The following is an 11709-nucleotide window of genomic DNA, read 5'->3' on the forward strand; positions in this document are numbered from 1 at the left end:
TGCCTAAAACATAATGCACAACACTTCCTACAATAATGTATACATTCCATCGAATAATGCACGACATAATATAACATACACTCAACCCAAAACCATAATGTATACCAATCCATACAATGTACAGAACAAATAATGCACAAACGAATATTAAAACAATAACAAATTTGGTAAACAACTCCCTACAATACTCAACAAATCGCAGCAAATAATGCACAAATGATAACAACATTCACTCATTTACAGGCTTCTTATTAAACTGATTCCTGTAGTTTCAAACAAAAATATAATGCACAACAATTCCTACAATAATGTACACATTGCATCAAACAATGCACGAATAAATACAACATTCACTCAATTACAGACATATTAAGTTGTCGACATTGTTCACCTGCAGCCTGGGTTGGTTGGCTTTTGAAAGGCCTGCCTCGTTTCGTCATCCTGGATCTGTGACACAAACCAAAAATCAAATCGGATACAATCTTCTCTCCAAAATCGCTCAATACACAATTGTCAACAAGTTATTAACTACAAACTTCAATAATCGACAGAACCCTAACACAAATGAACACGATTTTACGATTTACGAAAATCTCGACCAAAACAAGTGTGAAAAACATTGAATCGACGATTAGGTGGTGTGTCAGCGGTGATAATCGGCGATAAACAGTGGGTATTACGAAAATTTGAAGCGTTAAAACCCTACCTTGTTGTCGACTCGAACTGGAAGTCGCGCGCGAAGGGAGTGAGTTTTCGATAGTGAAACGGCGGCGGAAGGTTGAATTAACAACGAAAATCGACACTAAGGTTGGTTTCCAGTGGATTGGAGTGGTTGCTGGGGTTTGGAAATGAGGGGGAATTCGGGGAGACGGTGTTGAATCGTGGGTTTGAGGAGTGCGACGGTGGGAGTGAGAGAGAGAGTGGGTAGATGGAAGGTTTATGAAAAGCACTCTGAAATCTCGCTCATTACATTTTAATTCATTGTTGTTTTACAATTATACCCATATAATGCACAGAATGAGTTTAATAATGCAACACGGGATGATTTTGTGATGCTTCATCTAGTCCATCCATTCCATCAATCTAATGGTTGATGTTAAGAGGGAACTTAAATCTAAGGGAGGAAAATGAGATTAACACTATAGGGGAGCGTTATTCTCCTATTCATTCCTTAGATCCTTTATTCTTCTTAATATGAGCAGTTAGATCTCATTCATCAACTGTCCAGATGATCTGCATTATTACACTATAATGATGCATTATTAGTCAGTGTGCATTATTCAACTGAAAATCTGCATTATTACACTATAATGGTGCATTATTAGTCGGTGTGCATTATTCAACGGAAAATCTGCATTATTAAATGACACGTGACACTAATCTAACCGTCGGATGACAAAATCGTGGGGCTGGGATCAAGAAGGAAAAAGGAGAAAATATGCAAAAAGGAAATGAATACATCCCTATATATATATATATATATAGGGTAGTGTTAATCTCCTTTTCTCCCCTTAGATTTAAGTTCCTTCTTCATTTGGAGCGTTAGATTAGATGGATGGACGATCCGGATTAGAAGCATAGTTAGGATTCCGTCGGTGCATTATTTGGTGCATTTCGTGCATCATAGGGGTTAATTAGTAAATGTATATTCTCAATACCTCCCAAAAACAGCATGTGCGAGATTTTAGGCAGAGTATACCCACGACCTTCCATTTACTCTACACATTTGTCACTCCAAACGTATCTACTCTCAATCTCTCTACCCGCTTCGTCTCCCCAATCTCTATCCCATTTCAAAACCCTAGCCGCCTATTCAAGGTACCGGCCATCTCAACGGACCTTCGAAGGTCGTCAGATTCCCGGTTCAACAACCCTCCCATTTTGTACAAGCATTTTCTGCGGTCGACGAGGAGGTACGGCTTGTCGAAGATTAATTTCTGGGTTTCAGCAAACGTTTCTCCCCGATTTTCGACCCTACCTCACCACACAAACGACGATTCACCCATTTTTTCCCATAAATGAGGATATTTTCAAAATGGGATTTCTTCTAGATTATGGTTAAAAATTGTTTAGTTACCCATTATGTAGATGAAATCTGATAGGGTTCTGATTTTTTGGTTCGTCTCCCAGATTTATCACGACGAAAAGAGGACGTCCTTCCACTTCACAACCATCCCAGCCTGAAGGTGAGCATTCAATTTCATTTGCATGTCCAATTCCTGAAATAATTGGCTGCTTCTGTACATGAAGTATTGGGCGAATGCAAAATTCATGGCCGCATTATTTAACTGAATCTGTACATTATTTACATATTTGTATGCATTAATTATCATGTTTTAGGCATTATAGGCCTGCTGTTGTACATGAGTCAATGAGTGAATGCAGTAGTTGTATGTTCATTTCTTGATTGAATCTGTACATTATGTAGCTATTTCTATGCATTATTTAGCATGGTTTAGCCATTATGTGACTTGTGTTGTACATGGGTCAAAGAGTGAATGCAATATTTGTATGTTCATTACTTGATCGAATTTGTACATTATGTAGCTATTTCTATGCATTCTTTATCCTATTTTATGCATCATTTGACTGCTGTTGTACATGAGTCTAAGAGTGACTGCAGTATTTACATGTTCATTACTTGAGTGAGTCGGTTCATTATTTGGCTATTTGAACGCATTATTTATCTTGTTTTATGCATCATGTGACTGCTGTTGTACATGAGTCAAAGAGTGAATGGAATATTTGTATGTTCATTACTTGATCGGATCTGTACATTATTTAGTTATTTTAGTGCATTATTTATCATGGTTTATGCTTTATGTGACTGTTGTTGGACATGAGACAATGAGTGATTGCAATATTCATGGTGCATTTGTTGATTTATTCTGAACATTATTTGATTATTAAAATGCATTATGTATCAGTTTTTATGCATTATTTTGATGCTTATGTACAAGGGTGTATAAGTGAATGCAGTATAACTGTCGACATTATTTTATTCAGTCTGTACATTATGTAACTAATTGTATGTTATTACTATATGTTGTACAACATTAAAGCAGCTAAGATTGGACATCGACGAGGCGGTCGATGATATACTGCCAGTAGGAATTGCCCATAAATTCCGGGAGTGATTATCAGAGGCCGGGACTAGTACAGCTCCGGAAGAGACCGAGGATAGAAAACCAAGGGGTAGGAACGTCGACCATCTGTATTGTTGACGAACTCCTACAGAGTTTCTGAATTGTATAAAGAGTTTAACTCCACGGCAGAAGATAGCCGTCACGGAACTTGTACATGAGTCTAAGAGTGAATGCAATATTTGTACATTATTTAGCTATTTCTATGCATTATTTATCCTGTTTTATGTATCATTTGACTGCTGTTGTACATTACTTAAGAATGAATGCAATATTTGTATGTTCATTATTTGAGTGATTTTGTACATTATTTGGCTATTTGAATGCATTATTTATCCTGTTTAATGCATCGCGTGGTTGCTGTCGTACATACTAAACCCTAGCCCCTAGGCTTGTTAAACCCCTAGGGAAAACAAGAAACATGCGCCAAACATCGAAACACGACACACCTTAAATTAAACAGGTCAGGATAAATGTTCATTACATATCACAAAAAATGCATTACAGAAACTAAACTACGCATTATACTACACTAAAATGTACATTATGTATATCTGTTTTAAAAAATACCTACGCGCTATGCATGTGCAATCCGAGATGAATTACTGCAGCTCGTGTATTTGGACAACATTTTTTAGACTTAAAACATATTATATCTTAGCCCCTGGGATTGTTAAACCCTTAGGGACTTCTTATGGTCGATGGACTTCTTATGGCCCTCCCTATTGCATACGCATTATACTACACTAAAATGTATATTATGTATATCGTCGATGGACTTCATATGGCCCTCCCTATTGCATACGACGTAATACCACGTTGTAACTTCGTCCACCTTCCTCACACCTTGTTTGCGCGTGTCAAACCCAACGGCCCTAGCATACACATCATAAAACGCGAGAGCAAACTCTAATGATTCGAACCTCTGACCAACTACAGGCTTTATCTGCTCAGAACATGCAGGCACAACGCGTCCTGTTTACAAACACGAAACAGTATACATGTTAAGCTATAGATGCATTATATGAAATATACTATACATTATATAACATAAAACAGTGCATTACATAAGCATAATTATACATTACATGTATAATTTTTCATAACTAATCATTCGATGTTAAACCAACGTAAATGTTTTGAATCGCATATTATACCACAACCTGGGCCCAGAAATCGGCAACCCTACGGGGAAGATTGAAATTCAATGTCACGTGAAATAACAAAAACTATAAACTTGAATAAACCGTAGCAACAACAAAACCGTTAAACGTCTAAATTGATTCAATAAACCAACACCCAAGCACACAAACATGAAACAATAATTCGTTGAGTTAAACATATTGGGTCGTGCGGCTGAATTACACATAACAGTTGTTAGAAACTGCAATATTAAACAACAAACCAGCAACCAAATCATGGTCCAACAATTTTTTCCCAGATTATAACAATTGACAGCAACCAATTCAGTTCACATGGGCGAAAATTACATTATTACCTTCTTCCATTGATACTTGAAATACCGGGGATGAACCGTATTCGTAATATTTGGATTCAAAAAATCGCTTCAACAAAGATTGATCGTCGATTAGCAGTAAGCACTCGGCTAAACGCTGGAATATGGAGCACGCAGTGGACTAAATCTGGAAAAGATTTGCTTCAAAACTGCAATACGCATTGAGGGAGGTATTCACGCCACTTTCCATAACTAACTACAACACAGAATTTCAATTATACCCTTCTCACGTAAATAATGCATGCAATCTGATAATTAGAATCAATTATTTAGTCCATTGGATCGGCTCAAATAAAGGGTGGAGATTAAGAAGGAGATTGGATTTAATAGGTGAAAAGGATTTGAACACAATCCTATATATATATATATATATATATATATATATATATATATATATATATATATATATATTACAATTTTTGTATTAAACCTCATGGAGCATCTTTTTCTATCAATGTTTAATACTAATAGACAGAAAAAGTACATCTAATTTTTTTTTCGTTTATTGTTATTGTAATCACATGCCTTTTACAATTGATATGATCATAAACAACTTTATTACTACTCCTATTTTTATATGCAAAGTTCATTTATTTGAGAGTAAGAGAAAATTTGAATGGGCAAACTAGATTTAGGAAAAGGACCCAATAATTTAGAACTGTTGGGCCTTTTGGACTCTTAACGACGTTGTAAAAATAAATAAATTATGGCCCAAACGAGTTTAAAACTAAAGAATATAAAAAAATAAAGAGAGAGAAAAAAATTGCACAAGCAAATGAAAAAACGTAAAGAGGAAAAATTTGGAAATCGGAGACAAAGCGCAACCATCGGTTGAAATCGCAGAGAATTTGTTTGTTGATTGGGAGAAAGAGAGATTCCGGAGTCAAAAGTGGAAAGGAATTGTAGCAATTTTGTCGAAAACAATTTAAAATGGTGGAAAACAAAGCTGAGATTCCAGAGAAGTACGATTTGAATGCGAAATGGGATGCCTGTGTCGATTTAAGCGTGCGCCGCTTCGTCTACTCATCTTTCGCCGGCGGTTTTGCCGGACTTCTCCTCTTCCGTGAGTGTTTCTTTCTCAGATTAATTTGTTTTTTAGTTTTGTGAATCGACATGTTGCGGAATTTGTGGTTTCGGTGTTTTGAGCTGATTATTTGATGTATTTAGGTTTTTGTGTTGTGGAAAGGAAGAGAATGTATGTGATTGGGAGTAGAGTGATTTGCAATGTGTATCATATGCTAAATTTGTTGCTGAATGATTGTGTTTTTGTGTGTGATTGTGTTTTTGTTACTGAATGATTATAAATGTAGAATGTAGAATGCAGAATGTGTGCTGAATTTGTTTCTCCAGTTCAACTTTTTTGTTATAGATTAGATGAGATTAGGAGAGTTTTTTCTATCATGATGAGATTTTCTTTGTGCATTTTCATACCAATTACTTGAATGCATATTTACTCGGATTAGTTTATCGATCAGTTTAACCAATCAGTCAGCTATGTCAAATGTTGCATCAGGAAGTCCTGTAACGCGCTGGGCTTCAGTAGCGTTTGGTGCCGGGCTGGGGGTCGGCTCTGCATACTCAGAGTGTGCTCATAAGTTTGATACTTCTTCACCAAAATTGACTCCTAATGTTTCTGAGACTCCTCTGCCTGAGGTAAGTAAATGAGTCAGTGACATCACGGATTGTATTGTATCGCATTCATTTGGAGATATGATTGTCACATTGTCTTTTATATGTTCCATTCGAGTAGTAAATCAATAATTTCTGGCTAATAAGAGTGTGACTGTACTATTTTAGTGTTTCCTTTTCTGGACTTTTTATAGAATATATTAGTGGTTTTCTGGTATGTGATTAGCATCGTATACACTTGAGCTAATGAGTAAATAGAGGTGGTATATGAAGATTTTATTCGTTGCATGTTTGTCTGGTGATAGTAGGAAGTTTGTGTAGTCTACCTTGAGGCCAATTCCCCATGTTCTTGCATTCCTGCTATCTTTCTTCTCAGATTACCCATCTGCCTCTGGCTCTAAAAGTTTTGATGCATGTAAATCCCTAAGGGAGTACGCTTACTTTGAGTGATATGAGTGATTGATTAAACATAGGATTAAATTTTTGGAGGATAACGATGAAAAGATGAAACAAACTAAAAGTTATCTAAATTTGAGATTACTATTAGTTGGTATATGCAAGTAGATGCAAATGCGTCAGCTTAGACAGTCGGTATTCTGATGTGATCTGTTTATCTTTATATGTCGAAACAGCTTCACCCCCTCTTCCCCCACCCCCTCATGTAAGTTATAATATTGAACAATAAATCTATTCATTGCAGACTAGAGAAGAATAGAGCAACAACTTCAGGCCATATTTTCCCAGGATTCGACTTCCGTTTTCCCTAGATATTTTCATCTTCTCGACTTAGAGAATGCATTTCCAAGATTATTGTTCGCGCCACTCAATAACACAATGATGTGTTGCATTGTTTTTACAAATGCTATCTCTTATCTATTGAATCTCTGTATGGGAGAAGCTGAACACAAGTCAAAGAAGAGAATAACCAGTATTGTTTTGAGGTATTTGACACATTTCCTGTCTTGTCTGTTAAGGCTCTTATTTCTCTCTTGAGTGAAATTAACTCTGCATTTCCGACGAGTTTACGATGCTAAATAAACTGAAAAAATGCTCAACCCTAGTCGGAGGTTGCAATGATCCTTGTGTATGAATGTTTGGCTCATATTCTACTTGTTAATGTTATAAGGGTTATGAAAAAGGAAATGTGCAATTTTGTTTGAGTGGTGAAAATGCTGATATGTTCCATATTTTTCTCAAATGTTCCCTTGTATAATTAGGAGATGTTTGATCCAATATGAGAAAAGGGAAAGGAATCAAGAAAGCCAGATGGATATAAGCGAAAGAATGGTTCCCAATTTACAATATGTTTGATTCACAACCAAAAATGAATTATTTGGTTAATTAATGGGTTAGTCCACTACGAAAACTAGACAAAATGAAAATGCAAATTGGATTAGATAATAAACAAGCGCGTCCATTTGAATAATTGTCGATCTTGAAATAAATATTGGAGTTAAAAGTACTCCTATAAAGTTTATGGTAATAAAAAAAGGGCAAAATCAAATTTCTAAAAAAAACTTACTGATATTTAATTGAAAAAATTATCAAATCTATTGGGGAATAACCGAAGTACGGTACGGAATACCGTTATGCAAATTAATCTATTTTGTTCACAAAATATTTAAAAGTAGGATTTTCGAAGATTTTTTCTTTTTAATTCTATATAAATATATTAAATATAATGTAATATATATAATATTTCAACGTGTAACAATTTTTCGGTATACCGAGTATTCGGTATACCACGGTATATGAAAATTGATACCGTTGCCATATCGAAATCTGGCCGAAAATTGCGATATATTGAAAAACCGATATTTTTGGTACGGTAAGTGTGGTATTTCGATACTTTTTTCCACCCCTATTTTAACCCTAGTCTTAGTTCACGACTAAGATTAATTACTTTCCTTTCAGTTTCCATACTCAATAGAATGAGGTTGCTTAAACTCCCTTCGCTTTGTGATGAGTGAATACTAGACTGTTTAAGTTCGACTCATTTAAATATTGGGGTATTTGAGCTCGTCTCGAGCTTATGTCCTATTTATTATACAAGATTAGTCACATATTCATTGACCTTGAGCTCGGGTGATGTGATATTATTCAAGGTAACTAGTGTATATATTTTTGAGCTTGAACTTTTCAAATTATTGTGAAAGACCGTAGGAATATTCAAAATGTGTCATTGATCAACTTGTTACTTGAGTTCCATTAAAAAGTAGATTGAAGAGTAAATGTAGTCCGCGAGCATGTTTAGAAACAAACGAATCTGAACGATCCCAATTAACTAAGCACCAATAAACACAAAATCGGTTCGATAAAACTATCGAGTTTAAAATCAGGCTCAAACTCAAACTCGTCTCGTTCACGAGCTTTCTCTATAAAATACTGAAAACATTTTTTGAGTACATAGATTCCATAGTTTTCACATCAGGCCCTATATGAGTTCATTAACTATACATTACAAACAAAGCCCATAAAATGATCTTAAAAAAGCCTAAATAACCGGCCCACCAAGAAGATGGCTCAATTAGGTTAGACGCCCAATATAAATGAAACTAGGGCTTCTCTTCCCATTTCCAACCTCGCCTGCTTCTCTTCACACACAACACACAGTGAGCTGCAATGGCGCCGAAGCAGAAGACCCGCAATCCGGAGCTCATTCCCGGAGTCCGCAAGGTCTCGCGCTCCCAGATGTACCACAAGCGTGGTCTCTGGGCGATCAAGGCCAAAAACGGAGGCAAATTCCCCGTCCACGCCAAGCAGGAGACACTCGCCGCCGTCGAAGAGAAGCCGCCTAAGTTTTATCCCGCTGACGACATCAAAAAGCCTCTCTCCAACAAGCGCACGGCTAAGCCTACCAAGCTCAGGTTTTTAATTTTGCTAGGGTTTTGTGTTGGTGATTTTTTAATATGGATTTGTGGATTTGAGCTGATTTTTTGTGACTTTGTTTTGCTGTAGGGCGAGTGTTACTCCGGGAACTGTGTTGATCATTTTGACCGGGAGGTTTAAGGGGAAGAGAGTTGTGTTCTTGAAGCAGCTCACTTCTGGGCTGCTCCTTGTCACTGGTGAGATTATTATATTTTATGCTAGATTTGATTGGATGATTGCATAAGTAGATAGTACGTGCTTGATTTATTATCTAAATGAATGTAGTTTATGCATACCTCATATTGAACTCGTTTTTGTGTTGAAATGTTTGGTGTATAACTGATTTGTTTGCCTTCAAAGAATCTGTAAATTATGACGATGTTGCCTTTTTTGCCTCTAGTGTGCTTACTCAAATTGGGTTTGGTCCCTTTTTAGTGGATTACCATAATTACCTCTCTGAATTTGCAATGAGAGATAAATTATTTGTTATTAAGATTAGTTAAGATTAGTTATTGAGTTGAGGTTAAGGTTAGTTAAGATTAGTTATTGTACTAATAATATATCTTAGCCGTAGTTGAGTTTGATGCTGTGGATGGAGACTGATTTTTCTATGTTTTGACTATGCTATGTCTGTTTCTCATGTGGTGATTCTCCTTTTTTGGGGCAAGATATATTAAATTCTTGTATTGCCCAAGTGATATAATCATCAGACATCAATCCCCTTCTGTTGATTCCTTGCTTTGGTCCTCTGTTTTCGGAGACCTCTCACATCTTATCCGGAGGGGGAGCTCTCATATCCTATTGCCTTGGGTAGTGGGTTGCCATAATTACCTCTTGGGACTTGCCATGAGAAATACATTTATTACATCTTTACTTATGTAGTCTTAAGGGAATTATTCTGTCTAGAGGCAAATATAGTTCACACCAATTCCACTTTTATGTGATGTAATAATGCTTTGTTCATGGTGTTATTTGATGATAATGTGGATCTTGTTAGATGTTGTGCCATATAAATCTTGAATGTTGTCATTTATTTATTTGTAATGCTGCTACAGGTCCCTACAAGGTCAATGGAGTTCCCCTAAGGCGTGTCAACCAGGCTTACGTCATTGGAACCTCCACCAAGGTTGACATTTCAGGCGTGGATGTTTCCAAGTTTGACGACAAGTACTTTGGAAAGCAAGTCGAGAAGAAAAAGAAGAAGGGAGAGACTGAGTTCTTTGAGGCCGACAAGCAGGTTTGTCTCGCACATCATATTGACAATGCATGACTGGTTTCTGAGCTGTTTTGTTTGGCTTCTAATGGTGCATGCTGTTAATATGCAGGAGAAGAACACACTCCCAACGGAGAAGAAGGATGACCAGAAGGCCGTTGATGCTCCGTTGTTAAAGGCTTTGGAAGCCGTCCCGGATCTGAAGGCTTATTTGGGAGCAAGGTTCTCGTTGAAGGCTGGCATTAAACCACATGAGTTGGTGTTTTAGAGTAACTTTGAGACTTAGGCACTATTTTGTTATTTGTTGTCTGCTTTTTTGTCACTTGAACCTAATCTCATTAAGGGTTGTATTGCGACGAATTTTTCTCTCGTATAAACTTTATGAAAGTTTTGATTGTCATATTACTCGATTTTTGCATGAATTTTTCGCCAATAGCGTATATATTCACATCTTTTCACCCATATCAAATGTACACAGCCCTTGCAAAAAGAATCATTTCAGATAGCTGTCAACTAAAGGTACCACCATTAGTGTTCATAAAAACTTTCGAAAAAATCAATGCCAAAGCCTTATAAGTTCTATTGCTTATCTGAATTATTAAGTTTCCAATTATTTATATGCAAGTGTTTATGAGCTTTTTTTACTCTAAAGGTACTTAGAAATATGGAGACATTTTTTATGGTCCATTTTACATTCGATGAGTACTAGTCTAGGCTTAGTAGTATCTCACTTGTTCTTTACTTCATTAGTAATTTAAAGAGTTATACTAAACAGACTTCATCAAACAAAAATCACATGTCTATGTCAGGTTTGTCAACAATCACTATATACACTTCAACACATTCTGAACAAATTTATTGATATAAATGTCGATAATATAGATATAAATATTAGACATGACTTCATAATTTAGGAATATAAAATTGAAGCAATCTGTTTCATCGAGATTAAAATAAATAGGAAGAAGATTTAATATATCCTTATAGATTTTTCGTTCGGTATATTTGCAACTAATAATAGAAAAGATTTGGTATTGATCCTTTTTTTACCGAAGAAATAAAAAAATAAACTTCACAAACAAGAAATACATATAGGGTTGAGGAGTGAACTAACAATGGCGAAAAAGAAACGGACACGACTCGAAGATGACTATATGGTAAAAATCTGCCTAATTATCATTATTGATTGTTATTTATGTAAGTCTTATGTAACACTTAATGATTTCGATGATGAAATTATGTTCTTGATTTGTTACAATTCAACCATAACAAAAATACTTTTGTACAATCTTGATTTATGCTTCCTTTATACTACTCATTTGTTATGAACTTAATCCTTG

The 11709-nt window shown here is 35.9% G+C and overlaps 1 protein-coding gene across 1 annotated transcript; it reads left to right on the forward strand.

Annotated features, from left to right (window-relative positions):
* The first annotated feature begins 8855 nt into the window (after positions 1 to 8855).
* LOC121782884 (60S ribosomal protein L6-like) lies at positions 8856 to 10774 on the forward strand. Its single transcript, XM_042180870.1, has 4 exons — positions 8856 to 9155; positions 9247 to 9353; positions 10212 to 10393; positions 10482 to 10774. The coding sequence occupies exons 1-4, from the start codon at positions 8911 to 8913 to the stop codon at positions 10635 to 10637; spliced, it is 690 nt and encodes a 229-aa protein (XP_042036804.1). The 5' UTR covers positions 8856 to 8910; the 3' UTR covers positions 10638 to 10774.
* The last annotated feature ends 935 nt before the right edge of the window (positions 10775 to 11709 follow it).

The sequence above is a fragment of the Salvia splendens genome, chromosome 20, assembly GCF_004379255.2.
Source record: "Salvia splendens isolate huo1 chromosome 20, SspV2, whole genome shotgun sequence".
Taxonomy (NCBI): domain Eukaryota; kingdom Viridiplantae; phylum Streptophyta; class Magnoliopsida; order Lamiales; family Lamiaceae; genus Salvia; species Salvia splendens.

Bases quoted from the DNA above. Each gene is read 5' to 3' on its own strand.
- LOC121782884 (XM_042180870.1), top strand. From the start codon at position 8,911: ATGGCGCCGAAGCAGAAGACCCGCAATCCGGAGCTCATTCCCGGAGTC. The intron at 9,156-9,246 runs GTTTTTAATTTT...GTTTTGCTGTAG, and splicing joins GCTAAGCCTACCAAGCTCAG to GGCGAGTGTTACTCCGGGAA. The intron at 9,354-10,211 runs GTGAGATTATTA...ATGCTGCTACAG, and splicing joins TGGGCTGCTCCTTGTCACTG to GTCCCTACAAGGTCAATGGA.